At 38.6% G+C, this 18,159-nt stretch overlaps 4 protein-coding genes across 7 annotated transcripts in view; 2 read left to right on the forward strand and 2 right to left on the reverse strand.

Annotated features, from left to right (window-relative positions):
* Window positions 1-720: 720 nt before the first annotated feature.
* On the reverse strand, window positions 721-3,955 carry cox4i1 (cytochrome c oxidase subunit 4I1). The gene is made up of 5 exons (XM_014991464.2): window positions 3,812-3,955; window positions 3,040-3,116; window positions 1,425-1,589; window positions 1,155-1,286; window positions 721-1,039 (listed from the first exon to the last, which is right to left on the reverse strand). Exons 2-5 carry the CDS (start codon window positions 3,113-3,115, stop codon window positions 903-905), a joined length of 510 nt encoding a protein of 169 aa, XP_014846950.1. The 5' UTR covers window position 3,116; window positions 3,812-3,955; the 3' UTR covers window positions 721-902.
* emc8 (ER membrane protein complex subunit 8) lies at window positions 3,948-6,851 on the forward strand. The gene is made up of 5 exons (XM_014991462.2): window positions 3,948-4,463; window positions 5,273-5,349; window positions 5,442-5,511; window positions 5,584-5,678; window positions 5,766-6,851. The coding sequence occupies exons 1-5, from the start codon at window positions 4,251-4,253 to the stop codon at window positions 5,923-5,925; spliced, it is 615 nt and encodes a 204-aa protein (XP_014846948.1). The 5' UTR covers window positions 3,948-4,250; the 3' UTR covers window positions 5,926-6,851.
* A 1,063-nt stretch (window positions 6,852-7,914) lies between these two features.
* On the forward strand, window positions 7,915-10,900 carry gins2 (GINS complex subunit 2). The gene is made up of 5 exons (XM_014991461.2): window positions 7,915-8,109; window positions 8,343-8,457; window positions 9,545-9,644; window positions 9,743-9,869; window positions 10,528-10,900. The coding sequence occupies exons 1-5, from the start codon at window positions 8,020-8,022 to the stop codon at window positions 10,654-10,656; spliced, it is 561 nt and encodes a 186-aa protein (XP_014846947.1). The 5' UTR covers window positions 7,915-8,019; the 3' UTR covers window positions 10,657-10,900.
* A 783-nt stretch (window positions 10,901-11,683) lies between these two features.
* The window catches only part of gse1b (Gse1 coiled-coil protein b), a 129,915-nt gene continuing 123,439 nt past the window's right edge, over window positions 11,684-18,159 (reverse strand). For all 4 annotated transcript variants that reach the window (XM_088004339.1, XM_088004336.1, XM_088004337.1 and 1 more), the window contains exons 12-16: window positions 17,255-17,368; window positions 16,685-17,059; window positions 15,928-16,272; window positions 15,356-15,459; window positions 11,684-15,021 (exon numbers count right to left, since the gene is read on the reverse strand). In XM_088004339.1, the coding sequence (XP_087860465.1) occupies window positions 14,881-15,021; window positions 15,356-15,459; window positions 15,928-16,272; window positions 16,685-17,059; window positions 17,255-17,368 (1,079 nt within the window). In that variant the 3' untranslated portion in view covers window positions 11,684-14,880. The remainder of the gene's footprint in view (window positions 15,022-15,355; window positions 15,460-15,927; window positions 16,273-16,684; window positions 17,060-17,254; window positions 17,369-18,159) is intronic.

Raw genomic sequence — 18,159 nt, forward strand, 5'->3', positions numbered from 1 at the left:
AGGGTGAAGGGGTAATGAATTCCTATAATTACCCTCAATTTGAAAATGGCTTTAGCAAATTACAAAAAATATCAAATTGGTCAGTTTGGAGGACTAATTACAAAATCAATGTTATAGGAAAAAAAATAAATCAACCTGTGATTTGCAATTCCAAAATGAAAACCTATATAACAACACAAATGAGCTTGCAGGTCTAATGGAGCTGTTGCATATGGATTTTTAACAGGAAACATGGCTCCAGAAAAAGAGCTGTGGAAATGGACAAAAGATATTTATTCCAAGACAGATGGGTCTGAAATTTGACACATTTGGTACAATCAAGAATTATTGTGCCAACTACATGGGGTATGAAACCCCCGAGAAAACAGCAGAAAGCCGTCATGTGTTCGACGGAGCCACTGGACCTTTACGTTGTCATCTGGAATTCTGATTAGCTTTTCGTGCCAAAACAGCTGATTTAACCAAGTCATCACCACGGCTTGTGAAACAACCCTAAAGTATATTTGATGAAGCCGTGTCATATGCAATGACAGTTGCATATGACACGTCTGTTAATATGGCCATCCAAATATTAGTTCAATTTTAAAAAAATAATTTAAATGTTTTACATAAATATATACTGCTAAGCATATTTAAGATAACCATAATGTATCCCTTGTTCTTAGGTTATGGATTCCTTATGGAAAAAAAAGACACAAAGCAAAGAAATAACTGGAGAGGTTTTATTTGGTTGAACGCGTTTTTATTTTATTATACACAGGAACCTTAGGAGGAAGTGGTCTTCCACAATGCACATATTGCAGTATTTTGAACAAATGATAAAACCAGAAATATAGATATTCTTGTATCTCTCAAGTTAGATTTGCCTGGATCTAAGCACAGGAGGTAACTGTAGAGACCCTTTACTTTTTCCACTGCTTGTTCTCGTAGTCCCACTTGGCTGAGAAGCCCTCGACTGGGTTGATTCTCATGTCCAACATCCTTTGCAGTTCCTGCTCCTTGTACAAAGTCTCGAATGTATGTGGGACAGGTCCGTACACTACGAGCAGAAAATATGAAATCAATCAATAGACTGCAAGAAAGCTATTTTTGTTCTTCTGAAAACTAAGATGTTGATAAAATGACGTTTGCAAAATAATTTTTTCCTTATTTACCATATTTCCTCTGCCAAAGAATAACCAGACCAGTGAAACCCAGGAAGAACAAGATGCCCCCAACCACAGACTTCCACTCCTCTGATCCCTGGTTCATCTCAGCAAAGCTGTCTTTGAAGCTGATGCGGTACACTGAACACAGACAAGACACAAAGATCTACATTTATTCTTTCACATAAAAAATAAATACAAATAACAGCAAGATATATTTCCCTTATGCTAAAATTGGTTTTGACCTGCAGAGAAAGGCTGTGTGTCACCAAGTCTTACGTGCAAGCTTCTCCTCATTACTGAGAGCAGCCCAGGAGCCCTTCTCCTTCTCCTTCAGGGACTTCTGTTCTGGGGTAAGTTGCTGCACATAAGCCACTTCAGGAAGAGGGGTCTCCCTCCTGTCAAAGTAGGGGGGGAGAGTGTAGTCCTCCACCTTAGCAACGCCTGCAAAAAAATACACACTTATGTGAAATTTTAAACCAAACACCTTTGTTCCAATCAAAATATGTGTTCTAAGATTAAATAGAAAAGTAACAAGCTTCTGACATCAACAACACACATAATGGACGTGACATGTCTGCTCCTGTGAACCCTTGCTGGCTCGTTTCAAAACAAAGGAGAACCAAGATACTTTTCTAAGATAACCTAAATGTTTTTTTTCTACCTGAAAGCATGTAAAGATCAACTTACAAAAGCCAATTACATCAACAAACAATGCAATTTATTTGTATGGCCAGTTTATAGTAATAACTACCACCGCAAAACACAACATAAAGGGGAAAAAAAGAACAGCTAATTTCTTGCATCTGAATTTCAAGAATTTAATTTCAATTTCTTATATGAATCCCTCCATATAAGGTGCAACCGTACTACAACTCAATCACAGGCCACGTATGGTAGAATTTGTCTACCAATTACTTTCAAACAAAAATATTTTTAACAAGCTAGGAAAAAAAAACAAGAAAAACATAAAAGTATCTCCATGTTAAATGAGAAAATAAAAGTAGCTATTTATTTGTACCAAACCTCATGCAAGGCTACTCTCAAAACAAACAAGGGAAACCAAGTGATGACGCCTAACTAAACTGCTGGAGATGTTCACTTTATAGTTTAATGGGATTATTAAACCCTGGTGGCATATTTAACAGTTATCTGAATGCAGCAGGCTTTGCAAACCGCATGAATATAAAACATTCATTGCTTGATCTCTACCGCTATAACAACCTGATCAGATGTCTAACATTTTTGCATACTCCTGATTAAAAACACACTAGTGGGATATGAAACAGCTGCATACCAGCAATAACAGCCAACGCAGTTTTCACTTTTTGCCAGTCTTACACTTTGACTAAGATTACACTCCTATTTGTTTTGACATGTGTCTCTGCTTCAAAACACCTGAGTCAAATAATGCCATTAGCAGAACTTGACTCCATTAGTGAGGAGGTAGTTCAGCCATTTGACTCAGGGACACACCAAAGAGTTTCAGGTTATCCAACCTTGAGGCCTGGATTTGGAGATCCCTAGTCTAAGTGAACGATTGTCATCTACATCATAAAGATTTGGCAAGAAAACAACAGTATGTACTATTAGAACGCCTACTGTAAAATAATCTGCTAGTGAAGGGGTTCCTAGTGATAAATATTAAACTACACACAGACAACGTAATATGAGAAATTAGATGATTTGTTAGAAATGCAGAGGACGCAGGAATCTTTGTAGCCACATTCTGTGATGACAATCCCATTTATGGCTCAATAAACTCTAGTTTTGAATGTTACATTTTAAATGAAGTTTCTGAGCAGTTAAATTTTAACTGGAACCAATTCCTTGTATTGTTATATCAACAACTAGGAAAGGAAAATATTCATTTCATCTTGGCACCAGGACTCACCATGTGCTCCACGTACACAGACAGATGCAGAAATGGCTCGTTTGCCAATAAGGCTGAGGGCTCTTGATGCCAACATTCTGTGGAAACAATGGGACAATACAATGGAAAACAAGTTGTGGAACTTTACATCTTTCTATACTTCAACTTAGGAGCCTATTTTCTCACAGACCCAGTGATAAACTGCATATGCATCAAATACTAGAAGAAAGTTTGCTGTAAATGGCAAAAGATGACAAGTGGTATATACTTTATACTGAATTAAATTATTTATACATCAGGTATACAATTGTTATTTGCGTACGGCCATCACTAATAAAAGTCACTTAAATTAAATGGAAGCAGTTACATGGTTGACCAAACTAAAAGGTGTTCCGCTCATTGTGAGGACAAGCTAAAGTTAGCGTTAGCTACAAACACAAGGTCACAGTGCCCCGGGAAAAAAAATATCACAAAAACTTTCTATTTAAAACAACATTGTGGTATTATTTATTTCTTACGCAAGAAAAAAATAATCATGTTAAGCTTATGTCTGACCAGTGAAACGTTTTCTACATCCACATCTTCAACCTGTGCAAAATGTAACTGTGAATGCTAACGGTAGCTAACCGGAAAATTAGCCGAGAGTCGCTCTACAAAGTAACTTAATTACACTGCCGTTCCGAAGGAGGTACTGTATGTTATTATATTCGTAGCGTTACATTGTGAAATAAACTGTAGCTGTGTTGTATTCCCATACAATCAAAGAGCTGTAAATAAATAACAGATAAACGACCTGCACCGTTCCTTTCTCCTGTCCGCCGATGGTCTGAAAAGAACTGGATATCTAGCCGGAAGAACGTAAGGCCTCCGCTGACATAAGCTGGAGCTCGACTCGAACGTAGGCACTTTACGACAACTTTTCACTTGTTTACGGCTCCACCGGTGCTACAGAAACGAAGGTGGACGTAAGATTAGCTTCTCTGACTGAACACGAGTTACTCATTTTACAGAAGATACTGTTATAACTAACAACAACTACAAAGAGTATATGTACCAATCTGAATGCATAGCAGACTCCCTATGTTCAGACATTAAGGAAACTGCTGAGGTAGATTTCTACTTTTTTCTGGCATGATCGGTAACGATAGCTAGCAGCAGCAGTCGCTCTTCGCCGCAACTAGCAACTCTGACACTTTAAAAGGAACTGTCCGTCCACCTGTTTTCTTACAGACATGCCTATTCAGTTGACCAGTCAGGCGTACTGTAAAATGCTTTTACACACTGCCAAATATCCTCACTGTGCTGTGAATGGGTTGCTGGTGGCAGAAAAGACAAAAGAGAAAAAGAAAGACGGTCACAGTGGTCCAGTTTTGTGCGTGGACTGTGTTCCTCTTTTCCACGGTACTCTTGCTCTGGCACCAATGCTGGAAGTAGCTTTGACACTGGTAAGATTTTTTTTCTTCTTTTTTTACCATTTAAATTCTACATGCAGCTGTTAGCTTATGTGGCAGATCAGGTTGGGAGTAATGTATTTCTGAAAAAAGAGGGGTACAGTGTATGGGCTTAGTTTTATTTAAAGCTCATATGTGACTCAGTTGTTGAAGTCATGTCAGTTCTATGAATACGAGTCAGTCTTTGCCACCATCTTCTCTTTATTCGACTTGATGTTGAGGATTTTACAAAAAAGGTGTCGGTGACAAGACTCTTTACAATAAATCCTTGTTGTTATTGGTGTTTTGATTTTTGGACAGATGATTGTAGTGTGCTGTCATTAATGAAACTTTCACTTCTGTGATCCCACAGATAATTAATGAACAAAATGTGACCGGTTTTTGAGCTGTTGTGCAATTTTGACTACATAAAATATGTATTGAAATGTGGCAGAATATTGGGGTTAAAATATGGGTTGGTCAAAATTTCTGGGGTTATGATGTTTTTATCAAATACACAAATCAGCTTTTTCCTGATTGATTTTAATTTTTGTTTGAAATCAGTTCCAATTTTTACCCACTCTAGTTTTTTTTTTTCTTTATTAATTCTTAAGATCCTAGAAATGTCACTGCAGCTCCTAAAATTAAGTCCACAGCTATAAAATACAATTTTAACAAAGCCATCATTTTGGTGAAAATGTTTTCATCTTTTTGAATTTAGTAAAAGGAAAATATTTTTGGTCTTTGTCTTTTGAAAATGTTCATAATCTAATCTCAGCTGTCATTCTGACCTTACCTGTTTGCTTCCTTTCTGTTCATGTCAGATTGATACTTGGTGTAAAGAAAATAACTACATCATTGTCGGATATTATCAAGCCAATGAACAGACAAAGGATTCAAGGTACAAAGATTTAAATGAAAATCCCAGTCCTGCTTTATCAGTGAAACTAAATGCATTAAATTAAGGTGGTGCATCATTTTTCCTTTGTTCAGACCAAATCAGGTTGCTCAAAAAGTGGCTGCCAGGATTTCGGAGAACTTCAGTGAAGCCGCTATTGTTATGGTAACGTTTTATCATTTAAGCTAGCTTGGCATTGTATGCAGAACATCAAATAATTTCATTGCATTTCTGCAGGTGGACAGCAGCAGATTGACAATGAGCTGCTTTGAGCCCATTGTGTTTATCCACGATCACCATGAAAACAAATGGAAAGTCCGAGAAGTCACAACGTAAGTACCTGAGACACACAAACACTTTTTGTTTTCACTAAAACTGAAGTAGACTCACAGGAGTTTTCTGGGTGGATATTTTCCTAGGGATGCTTTTGAGGATTGGAGTGAAGCACAGAAGATCACGTCTGCCCTGCTGGTGGGCAGGTCCTACGAGAACTTGATTGACTTTGACAACCACTTGGACGATCTGAGGAATGACTGGACCAACCCTACCATTAACAAATCGGTCCTGGATCTCTGCTAAGACTTTCATGTGCAAATCTTTGGAGTTCCACGTGAAATTTTGCATCCATTTCTGCTCGCATGATGCTACATTAAAAACCTCCTGCACTGAAAGAATTGGTGGAGCGCTGATCATTCAGGCTGAAGTCTCTCAAGTGCAGCCGCCACACACATGCACAGTTGGCCTTGGTCCACCTTTACAAGGTGATGCTGAGGCGATAAAGGTTATTTGTTCTTAAATGAAACATTTCCGTTATTTTTTGTTTTTTGAAATCGTTTCTACAGATACGTGCAAAAGATCTAGAATGTTTGACTTTTGTAAATTGAAAAGGTAGTAGCCATACTGAAATCCAGTTCTAACTTATTAATAAAGCATTAGTAATGATTTCTAATTTAAGGTGTGAGAAAAAACTATAGAGATGACTTCTAAATGTTATTTTTTAACGTTTAAAACAAAACTCATGTAAATGTACCCTGATGCTTTAAAAACCTACACTGACCTACTTTAATGCTTCATGCATGCACATTTCCTTATTTTTCTCTTTCCACAATGTTTTTGGATGTTAGTTTTGGCTACAGATAGGTTTAAATTTACTGTACTTTTTTTTTAAATGTCTGAAATGTATCAGGTTATTAGAATGTGTGGATTTTGTTTTTCACTAGATGCTTGTTTGAACAACTTGCTTAAAGGTGTGTGTTCTTTCAGTTGACTTCTAAATCACTTAGATTTTGGAATTAGGTAAAGATTTTGACGTTATAGAGCTGCCTTTGTATTGGATAGAACTGTCCAGAATTAACTTCAAATTTGTTTAAAAACTTGGCATTTTTACAGAACCTTTATGAACTGAATGTAAAATGAAATTGGTTTCTTAAAGTGTCAGGGTACTTGCTGAAGTTTTTTTTTTTTTTTTTTCCATTTGTGTAATAAATTTGCAGTCTTATACTCAACTGTATTGGTCATTTTTAAGACGACTACCGGTGCGCATCAGATAAGCAATGCTGTGTGAAAGGTTTTTTGTTATACAAGAGCCTGGAACTTGTGTTGAGTCCGTATCTTTTAATCCCATAATTCTGCACAATTACTTCTTTTATTAAGTTTTGTTTCTGGAAATTAATTTTATTTTAAGTTGTACTTACAGCAAATTAGTATTTTTGCTATAATACACGACCTAATACATAATCAGAAGAAATCAGTGACCTGAAATATAACACATTAAATTTAAAAATACTTTTTGAAGTATTTTTAAAAAAATCTGTCCCAAGAATTTTCAAGGACTCATGGTTGGTTATGATGTGTGCAGGAAGCATCTCCAGGAGCAGTCAGTCTTGCAATGAACCTGAAGAAGTCTGGTGTGAATCGATGAAGCCTCTTTTTCAACTCATTTGATTTGGGGTTACACTTGAATTATTTAATCCTCATGAGATTCTCCTAGTTGTAAAAACAAGACATTGTCATAGTTATGCATCAAAACTATGATGCATAAAAGTACAAGCAAAAATCTTTCAAACTGCACAGCTTCCGTAGTTAGACAGAATGGCGTGTTTTTTGTTGTTCACTGCCTCAAGTCTACAGAAACAACACATCAGAGCTACTCTAATATGCCAGCATATTCTAGAACTTTTTGTTTAGTGTTACAGATCCTGCTGTAAGAATTCATTTTAATTTTTATACATAAAAAAGCTGTAAAAAATATGTATATATACATATATTTATTTGGAAACGACATGCTCTTGAATAAAACGTATCGCTCTCAGGCCCAATAAAATTAGTATGAAGGAAGATTGAAAACATCGCCATCTAGCGACTATTAGCTGTGGCTACCATCACACGGCGCCGGTGTAACACCGGTCATTCATTCATTCATTTATTTTTATTTTTCTAATCACTCCGATCCAGCTGTCCAAAGGAAACATGACAACAAATAACTAAAATGTTTAAAATATGTTTCAGAGCACGACGATAAACATCCTTCATCTTGTGTGTCGTACTTCCGGGTGATGACGCAGTTGTCCGCTCCTCGTTTCCTGTGCAGGCTTTTCACAGCTCACTAGCGCGGGAACCCTAGTCAGAGTTGTTGGTATGAAAAAGTCACGGAAAACACAGTAACGATTTGCTATGGATCCTTCAGAGGTTGAATTTCTTGCTGAGAAAGAGTTTGTGAAAATAATACCAAATTTCAGCCTGGACAAGATCTATTTAATCGGGGTAAGTACGTGAGGAGAACTGCGTCAGATGTGTGTAGACTGTTTATTATATTTTTAACCTCCATCTTTGGATGCGTCAAAACATTAGTTTCACTTCATACTTGTTTACATGTCGCGCATTTTTATGTCTGCGCCAGACGCCAAGACAAATTCCATTGTGCGAAAACATGTTGCAATAAATTGCGTTTTGATTCTGATGTTTACCTGAAAACTTCCGTTCATTTCTGTCTTCAGGGCGATTTGGGACCCTTCAACCCGGGACTTTCTGCTGATGTCCCCGTGTGGCTGGCCCTAAACCTAAAGCAGAGACAGAAATGTAGGATTCTTCCCCCTGAGTGGATGGATGTCGGTAGGTTTTCCAAAAGAATACACATAACTTGTGAAGTAAACATGTTTTTGTTTTTGTTTTTTTTTTTTAAAAAACGTATTGCAAACATAAACCTGAAAAGTGTGGCGTGCATTAATCTTCAGCGCCCTTGAGTTTATACTTTGTTTGCCCACCTTCACTGCAATAACTGCAAATCTTTTAAACCAGCCTTGCATATCTAAACTCTGGCATTTTCGCTAATTCTTTTGTACAGCATGGCTCCAACTCAGACTGGACAAGAAGCAAAATGACAAGCAATTTTTTTTTTTTTAAAGTTTTGTCAATTGACTCAATTGACAAGACTTTGACTTCCATTTTTTTTTTTACAGAAATATATTTGATCCGAACCACAAACATTCATCTCAGTTCTTACCAATCTGAAGATCATGCCAAGCTGTAAAAAGATGTTTAACATTATTAAATGCTAAAATATATTCTTTTCATAAAAAATACTGTGGTGTTTGTAGCATTTTGTATGTTTGTTTAAGCAGATAATATTTTATATTGCTATTTGCTTATTGTTTTAGTTATAAACAAATTGTTGGTGTAACTTTTTTAAATCTAGCAGTATTGATTTCGAAATAAATGCCTTCACAGTTCTTAATTCACTGAAAAATGTGTAGATTTTCTATAAAGTGTACATCCTATTTATAATAGCTTGGGTTGTGAAACTAAAAGGAGGATTTTCTTAAATAATTAAAGTTTTTGTCTCTGCGTATTGAACAATGTTTCTTTTCATTATTTCACTGGTGCAGCTGCACAATGCAGAGCTTCTTTAATCTCCATTAGACTATGAAGTACAACAAAAATAGACTACAAAACTGTATCTTTTCAAATTTGGATTATTTTTGGTTTTCCTGGCTTGCAATATTTTTATTGAAACTTTTTTTTTTTTCCTATTTTTAAAATCAGAACATGCAGAGAAGCAGAAACACAAGGCAAAGGGGGATCCATAGAAAAGACAAAGGCGGAAAAATCAGTATTAGCATGAAAAAAAGGGATAACAAACATTTTTGCGGTGAAACAGGGCAGATTTCCTTCCTTCTAAACACCTTCTCCCATCATGCAGAGAAACTAGAGGAGATGCGGGAGCTTGAGAGAAAAGAAGACGCCTTTACTCCTGCACCCAGCCCATATTACATGGAGCTAACCAAACTGTTACTGAACCAGTGAGTAACACACACAAACACGCCGCATTGCATCGCGCGTTGCTCTTCGTCGAGGCGATGCCAGACCTTTCCCGTTGCTGGTTTTTGTCTTTCTTTAGCGCGTCTGACAACATCCCTAAAGCCGATGAGATCCGGACTCTGGTCAAAGACATCTGGGACACCCGGGTGGCTAAACTGCGTCTGTCTGCCGACAGCTTCATCAGGCAGCAGGAGGCTCACGCTCAGGTAACGTGGGAATAAACCACAACGCTGTTGGATTCGTCGACAAGCAGAACGGACGCACGTGTAGAACTGAGCACAAACTAAAGCGTCACCCGACATGAAACGACTAGGAGAGTGCAGAAAAGTGTGATGAGGTTCATCTTCAGGTGATCCACATTCATTAGGCAAACTTAAGCTCGCAGCACCTGTTTTCCCAACTTAACAGGATTACCAGTCATAGTCACAGTGTCTTGCAGAATATTTCGGATTATCCTTTTATCCCTTTAGCCTGTGTCTCGGCTGGTTCCTGTTTTGCTTTGATTTTGCTACAGACTCTTGAGAGAAATGGCCACTTTAAGGTGGCCCAGTGTAACATAAAAAGTCAATAAACGTTTTATGTATATATTTTTTTTAAACAACTATCATTGTCTGTTGGCCGACTGAGGGAGGAATGTAGGTGTACAAACTGAACATTGTGTAAAGAATAAAAACCTGCCCCTCAGTTAAATTGTAGTACAACTTCTGACAAAACCATGTAATATTTTTGTAAACAACCATTTTCTCTTAGAAAATGTGACTGTTGCACATTTACAAATGGTAAATACCTGTGTTAGATTAGGATATTGACTGGCAAGTGTCACAGTGCTACATCAGTGTCTTCATCCTGTTCTTTGCTGTGCAGCTGGACAACCTAACTCTGATGGAGATCAACACCATAAGAGAGTTCCTCCTCGGTTCTCTCAACTGCATGTACAAGCTGCGCTCCAACCTGCAGCCTGGTGCCACTAAGGGCCAGTTTGGAGACTACTGATCCAAAATACCAAGGCCTTTTGGATGTTTTCAGAATTTTTAGAAGACTGGACTTCAACCTCTGAACTCTTTCGTTTCATTTTAAGGAATCGCACTTCACTTGTGAAGAAGATTTGAATTTATGGAAAGCATGCGTTTCATATGGATTGACTGTGATTAATAGTGGAAATTCACATGCTATGTTTTCTGAATGTACGTTTTTTTTTAACCATGTTACAAAATAAATGCGCTTGTGTGTAAGTTGAGTAGTTTTCTGTGCTGTTTGAGTGCTTTAGCAGTTCACTTCCTCAGTAACTGATGTAACATCTACAGTAGTGTGAAAGTGCTTCAGTTTGTCAGACCTGTAGAATGAATCACTTAAACAGAACAAGTCTGACAACTGAAAGTAGGCTAAAAGATCTGAAAAAGAAACGCATCATGCTGTGATCTAAGGAAAATCAATGTTATTAATGCAAAATTTAACACGCCATCAGGATTCCTGTGAACCAGTGATGGCCTCTGGTCATGATTTAACATTATCAAAGAGACCGGCATCCATGGGAAAGACCTAAGGTCAAAGCCTCTGCGGACAATCTTGATTCCTGTGACTTTGGGGAAAATATTCTGTGGTCTGTTCAGACAAAAGTGGAGCTCTGTGGAAGATGTGGGCCACGGGACATCTGGCAAGGAACTAACAGCGTTTCAGCCATACCGTATCAGTCAAACATGGTGGTGGTAGAACGATGGTCCGGGTCGGTTTTCCTGCTTCATGACTGGGCCGACTTGCCATAATAGATATGACTATGAAGACCATGACCATGTAGCTTTCCCTCATCAATGAACTCATTTGAAAATTGCTTTTTCATATACTTTTCCTCAGGCTTTGCATGACATTTAAATTATTTTAAGGTGGGGCAAATAATTTAAAAGCTGTAAGAGAAATCTCTTACCAGAGTTTCGTAAGCATAAAAGTTTCCATACTCGGATCTGGGAATCCGTTCAGTTTTCCGTTCCTCGGGGAATTCCCACCCAAGACAAACAATGACGCATTTTAATGTTTGACATTTTTGAAGTATTTTATTTTCTTTTTTGTCAGAAATCACAGCCATATATTCATAAATACCTAATTACTACATTCAACAAAGAATATATTACATTACGATGAATTTAAACAAGTACGTTAATAATAATAAAAAAAAAAGAAAAAAAAAACTGGATTTCACAGCATCTAGACATCCTCCACTGAGTAACAGGGCTATTGCATGGGTGTGCGTGGGTTGGAGATGGAGACCCAGGGAGGCTGAGTAAGCCTCATCTTACTGCACCTTCCTCCCCAGGTAATTGGCAGCTTACCTCAGCTTGCATGCGTCCTCATTTGCTGATAGGCTGCACGGGCGGCTCTTTGCTGCTGTGGAAAAGTAATAGACTGCACTTTAAAATTCTCATCTAGTTTAGGCCTTGCTCATTACAAAAAAAAAAAAACAATCAGTTTTGAATGAAGTCATTTGAGATCGGATAAATTTATTTAATGTGATCTCTAAGACTTATTTTGAAGGTGTGACGTACTGCAGACACTTGGATGTGAAGTCCCTGATTGCTAATGTTCCAACGTGTGGACTGCAACTCATTCACATGCTCCCAAATTACTGAGGCACTTGGAAGTGATATAGGGTTCGTGTGGCATAATTGTGCTTCAGTCTTAGTCAAAAATCCCCTTTTAGTACATCTAAAATTATTTCTCCTTTTTTTTTTTTGAAAGGCTTCATATGTTTTTACATCAACACCTTAAAAACGACAGTCATGTCAGTGATGGCCTCCAGGGTTTCAGATGGCACATTCAGCCCTGAAACTCAGGCTGAATGATTCTGATGGTGAAAGTAGTCGGTGAACTACTGGTCAGATTTCAGGGCAGAGGAGAGGTTGTAAACATATATGCAATGTAAAAAGAAAAAACAAAAAACCTTTGTAATCAGGTCCAGCTTAATTACATGTGTGATTTTGTGGCTGATATTTAGAACATGATGACAGCGTTGGGCAGCATTGGGATCCTTCAAAAAAAAAAAAAAAATGGTCAAGAGAAATGGAAGATTCTTGATGGAAAGTTTGGCTCTCCAATTACAACTTTAATCAAAGTCAAGATGGTAAAATCCTTCAAATGTATTTTTTTTTTGGCACCGTGTCCTTTAATGGCTGTTTGATAAGGGCTTAATTTTGTAAGGTGTAATTATTGAAGTGGCTTCAAAGCGGTCTTAAAAACTAAATGAGTCAATATTTAAAGTATTAAGAAGCAGTTTCATCTGCTGGCTGCTTATGAGACTCTTTAAATATAAACTGTAAAGGTGCATCTCAAAAAAATTAGACCACCACTGAAGAGTTTTTTTCTGTAATTCATTTAAAAAGCTAGCAAGAATAGTAATGGCACCCCAGTGATGATTTGGGGTGCTATGGCATCTGCCCGTGTTGGTCTTTGTTTTTTTTTCCATGTCAGCATCTACCATAACATTTTAGAGCACTTTATGTTTAGCGTTATCGAGATGCTGATTTCATCTTCCAGCAGGACTACCTACACTGAGTAAAGTACCTTTATCTAACTAAGGACTACTACTGTGATTCATTGAGCAGCAAACTAGAATGAACTTTCATCCGACAGGGAATATTTGAAGTATTGTCAAGAGGAAGATGGGAGACTCAACAATTCACACCAGCTGACGGCGCCTATCAAAGCAAACCTGAACACCTCATCAGAACCAGAGACTCCATGTCACGCTGCCCAGACACAGTGATTCACGCAAAAGGAGCCCTGACCAAGTTTCGAGTGCAGATGCTGTACTGTAGAATAAAAGTTTTTTTTAATGTCTGTTTTTAAAGTTTTTTTTTAATTAGCTGGAAGCCATAATCAACATTAACCAAAAATATTTCCTTGAAATAGATCACTCTACATGTAATAATCTCTAAAATATGACTTTGCCTTTGTGAATTGAATAACTGAATTAAATTAAATTCTCCAGGATATTTTTAAAGTGTTGAGATGCACCTGTACATCATTGTTAAGTCTGATTTATGGGTGAAGATATGATTAACTAGTCATGCCAGCAGCAGTGAAGCATAGCAGAGGAGGAGGGGGAAACACGGGCATGTTGCTGTGCAGCATGGGGGCGGCGTGTCTCTGGGTCCCTGAGCCAGCTTTGCTGAGCTCAGAGGCCAGATGAGGTGGGGCTGTGGCTGGGTCTCAGCTGCTCTGAGTCCGGACAGGAAGAACACAGGAGCGCGTCCTGCTTTCACTCCATCTGTGAAACATCTCAGAGTGAGCTTTTTCTGGCCAGCAGCAGCAAAAAAGAAAAAGAAAAGAAAAAACAACAAAACAAAACAAACACTAAAAGCAAGGCTTTTTTTTAACCCCCTCCCTCCCCCCCAAAAAAAGCATAAACATATAAAAATGGCAGGCTTTTCTTTTAAAAGAACAATGATTAAAGTAATAAAACCATACAAAATTCATTTAAGTCTTCATATTATGTACAATACAAGGCTGAAGCACCCTTTAAAATTCTTATTTTCAAACTTTCTATTTTGAAATAAAACATTTCCGTAATTCTTTTCAAAAAAATGTACATTTTCTAAGGTTTTCCCTAATTTGAATAGTTCTTTGTTGTAACACAGTACCAACAGGTAGTTCTTCAGCTTTTATTCTTAAGTGCATTTCCAGTTCAAAAGCTCATGTGGCCGCTGTGGTAAAAATCTGTCCCAACTGGCCGGAAGCCTTCGTTTGGAGATTTGGAGCTTTCAAGTCTTGTGATGAAACCCCTCGAGGGGCAAAGGGGGGCAAGCTGCTCCTTCATTGGCAGGATTGTCTGTGTGGCTGTGGTGGTGAGGGATGCAGGAACTAAACAGCAGAGCAGCAGGAGCTAAAGAATGTGACTAGCAGGCATTTGCTTGTAACTGTGTGTTGATCTTCAGGTTCTCCTGCCTCTCTGATCTCTGGGTTGGCTACATTGGCACGCATCAGTGGCTTTTGGAGCAGTCCCTGGCAAGCAACAGTCCAAAGACTAACTGTTCTTCAATGAATGGTCCTGTCTCTTGTGCATTCACCTGTTTATTCATTCGCTCAAGCCGTTTAATTCACTAATCCTATCTAGCCAGCCACATTCCCCTCCACGAAAGCCACGAGGACGAGGCCGTGAAAAAATAAACTCTAAGTCTGAAGGGGAGGTGGCCGGGAGCGGGGGGTCTTCAGGTTGGCATGTCGGGGTCACCTTGGAGGGTATCCTTTGTAATGGCTGCCTCTCGGCCAGTGTGTCTGCGGGAGTGTCAGACACTTCCTGAAGTGCTCCAGCTCTGCTTGTAGCTTCTCCCGCTCCACTGCCAGCTTCTGTCTCTGCGACATCAGCTCCTGAGCGACAGAGGAGGAGTCAAGTGTTACAAAGGATGTAGATAAGGAACAACTGAGTCACTCATTCATGTCTATAAGACATTACTGAATAAATGATTGGTTTTTTTTTCAAGCAGCTCTATAGGTTTATGTAAAAAAAAAAAAAATTTCACATCCTTATGACTCTGGGTCAGTAACCCTTCATAACCAATCTTTACCCCCATTCTGTACTTTCTGACATCTAAACTAATATTTTGTACTATATTAGTTTACTTGAGCTAATATAGTAGGGGTATGCAGTAGACCCCGGGTATTATCATAATGTTCTGCATGTGTGTGAGTGTGTGTGTCTTACCCCCATGGTGTGAGACAGCTGCTCAGCAGTCAGACTGAGGTTGTAGTTCTGAGCTTCTAGTCTTCGACACTGGCTCTGTAATACTTGTCTCTCCAAAGTTTGCTCTGTCAGATAAAGCAGGAGGTGGAGAAAGAAACAGATAACGGCGTTACAGTTAGAAGTTAAGGGCAGTGAAAAGTTTGCCATGTTCAGCTGTAGGTGCAAGTCTTCCTATTTCAAGGTGACAGGAAACCACCTATAAGAATGTGTCAGCTACACACACCTGAAGAGCAAATACCTCCCTCTAGTGGCAGAGGAATGCTACAACAACATATGTTGACAGAACATATATTTTTATTTAATTTCTTGAATTTTTGATATATTAACAGTAAGCTGAACTCTAAATTTATAACTTTTAACCAGTTTATATCTGGTCTCTGACAAAATACCACAATGTACTCTAATTAGCGATACCAAAGGCATTTAATTGACTGATTTTAAAAGTCGAAAAATGTTCATCTGCACACTTTAAGAAGAGTTGTGCGATTTTATGTCACCAGTATCATCACTGTATATGTTATGGAGCTGCTTACCTTCAACATATTCCTGATATGCTTCAAATATAGATTCGATTCCCTGCCACTTGGGAACCGGAGCCTCCTCTTCCTCCTCATCATCTTCCTCTTCTGAGTCATCTGGACCAGACAGGTCCTCCCTCATCACTGCTGCCTCCTTGTGGAGGGGCAATGGAAAGTGCTGTCCATTGGGCTGAGGGTGGGAGAGGGAGTGGGAAAGGGGCAGGGGAAATGGTGGTGCATTCGAGTGAGGCTGGGAAAGTGGCTGAGGCGGACGGCTAGGGGCGCTCTGAAGCTCGGGAATGTTATAGTGGACCAAGGACTCCTGGAGGTGAGATGAATCCGACACATTTGCTCCCACTCCTGAAGAAAAAAAAAAAAAAAAACAGGAGACAAAAATACAACTAATGAGTAATTTCCATTAAGATTTTTTTCTTTATTACCACAGGGTAACTCATGTTGCAGTAATTGAACAGTATTTCTAACAAATTATACAGAAACATATTTCTCTTTTTATTTTACATCAAACAACATCACATCTTTTCTGTACATGTAAATCTTTTTGTTTTGAGCTGCAAGTGAGAGCACAACTAATCGCTTACATTTAGTACTAAAAATATTGGATTTCTTGCACAAAATAGATGTTCATATTTTATCTTCCAGCTCAATTAAGTGTTCAGTGATTGAAGTGACCATTGCACATGTAATTAAGCCTCAGACTTTTACTGAACTGACATTGTGTATTAAAATTACTTTTGCACACAAAGATTGTTACCTTTGTGTTTCTGCAGAGCTTTTTGAGTGGACTGAAGAACAGATTCATGGAACTGCTGGGCGAATTCCTCCGGGGTGAAGCTGTCCCAGGGTTTTGTGCGGCCATTGACGCTGTGAACTCCCTCTTTAGCCTGCAGGGGGAGTGGCGGCCGCAAGCTGTTGAGCAAGCTGGAGTTCCTCTTCGGGACGGGTCCCTCGCCGGGCCCCCGGGCCTTATCTGGATAGACAGCTGGGGAGGGGGGGGCCTTTGGCCGTAAGGTATCCCCAACGGGTTTTGGATGACCACTGGGGGATGCTGGGCAATGTGACGGAGGACTATGCTGTCTGACATTATGGTGGTCTTCAGATTCAGAGGAGTGCTGAGTAAATGCTGGATCTGCAATTGTTTCAGCAAATGTTATCATGATGAGGTCAAGATCCACATTACCACTCCTGTGGCTCCGCACTCAGAGACAACTACTGTACATGAATTTACAGCTATTCAAATATGTAAGAAAAAAAGTTTAGGAAAAGCCTTTTAAATACTTAAGTGATGAAAAAGTGAGTGATTATTCAGTGACAGGCATCTTACCAGAAACATGTGCTGGAGGGCTCTTGCACAGTGGATGAGGTGCATGTCTGATTGTGTCCAAGGTCACACTTTTTTCTTTAATGGCTTGAAGCAGTTCCACCACTCTTTCATTGTCTACAAGAAAACAGTTTAACATTACTCATGTCTGTGATGTTCATTTACCGTTACTCATACACTATAGTTAGTCTGCCTAATCTGCGAATCTACAGATTCAGCCTGGACTCCCAGTTCAGACATGTACACCGTCTTTGACAAAACCATTTAAGCTTTTAAAGACATCTTGGATATAGTTTAAAAAAAATGCAAGGTTTTGACGATAATTCTTCATTTGAATGCTGAGGAACAAATAAAGAAAAGCTGATAAATAAAGGGCTTAGAGAATTGTAATTCTTCAAACGTTTGTACGCAAACCGCTTTTGCCAAGTCCTCCCATCTAACTGGGGCAAAGCAAAAGTTAGTCATAGTGCACACACTGCTCAATACACGCTGCATATAATGTAGGGATATGTAGTTGACATCATTTTTTGACCCTTTTATAATTTCCTTTGAGGCTTGAGTCAGCATGTTCATAGGAGTGGAGTGCAAATAAGCCCAACAGAGCTCATCTGAAGTGAAGCATCAGCAGGCTGCAGAACAGACTGCATCTGACTTCTGCTTTTTAAGATCCAAATGGGCATCGTTCTGCTGAAATGAGACGCCCAAGACGAAACAAAAGAAACTGGTGTAGATTTTTTTGGGTCAGGCTAATGACCTGAGTCAAGTTTTTCGTTCTTGTGTTTTTAACTCTAAAATAACAATTTTAGAAAATATATTAAAGCACAGTGAAAACAAAACAGGCTGGGTTTACCTTGACCATTTTAAGATGACTTTTTTTTTTATATAAATTGCACAAATTTATTTAGTTT

The sequence above is a fragment of the Poecilia mexicana genome, unplaced genomic scaffold (assembly GCF_051168715.1).
Source record: "Poecilia mexicana isolate PSO_F unplaced genomic scaffold, ASM5116871v1 scaffold_3, whole genome shotgun sequence".
NCBI classification, from domain to species: Eukaryota; Metazoa; Chordata; class Actinopteri; order Cyprinodontiformes; family Poeciliidae; genus Poecilia; species Poecilia mexicana.

Coding starts and splice junctions, on each gene's coding strand:
- cox4i1 (XM_014991464.2), bottom strand. CDS start 3,115: ATGTTGGCATCAAGAGCCCTCAGCCTTATTGGCAAACGAGCCATTTCT. Junction 1,590..3,039: donor CTGTGTACGTGGAGCACATG/GTGAGTCCTGGT, acceptor ATTTTTTTGCAG/GCGTTGCTAAGGTGGAGGAC. Junction 1,040..1,154: donor TCTTTGGCAGAGGAAATATG/GTAAATAAGGAA, acceptor TTCTGCTCGTAG/TGTACGGACCTGTCCCACAT.
- emc8 (XM_014991462.2), top strand. CDS start 4,251: ATGCCTATTCAGTTGACCAGTCAGGCGTACTGTAAAATGCTTTTACAC. Junction 4,464..5,272: donor TGGAAGTAGCTTTGACACTG/GTAAGATTTTTT, acceptor TGTTCATGTCAG/ATTGATACTTGGTGTAAAGA. Junction 5,679..5,765: donor AAAGTCCGAGAAGTCACAAC/GTAAGTACCTGA, acceptor ATATTTTCCTAG/GGATGCTTTTGAGGATTGGA.
- gins2 (XM_014991461.2), top strand. CDS start 8,020: ATGGATCCTTCAGAGGTTGAATTTCTTGCTGAGAAAGAGTTTGTGAAA. Junction 8,110..8,342: donor ACAAGATCTATTTAATCGGG/GTAAGTACGTGA, acceptor TTCTGTCTTCAG/GGCGATTTGGGACCCTTCAA. Junction 9,870..10,527: donor AGCAGGAGGCTCACGCTCAG/GTAACGTGGGAA, acceptor TTTGCTGTGCAG/CTGGACAACCTAACTCTGAT.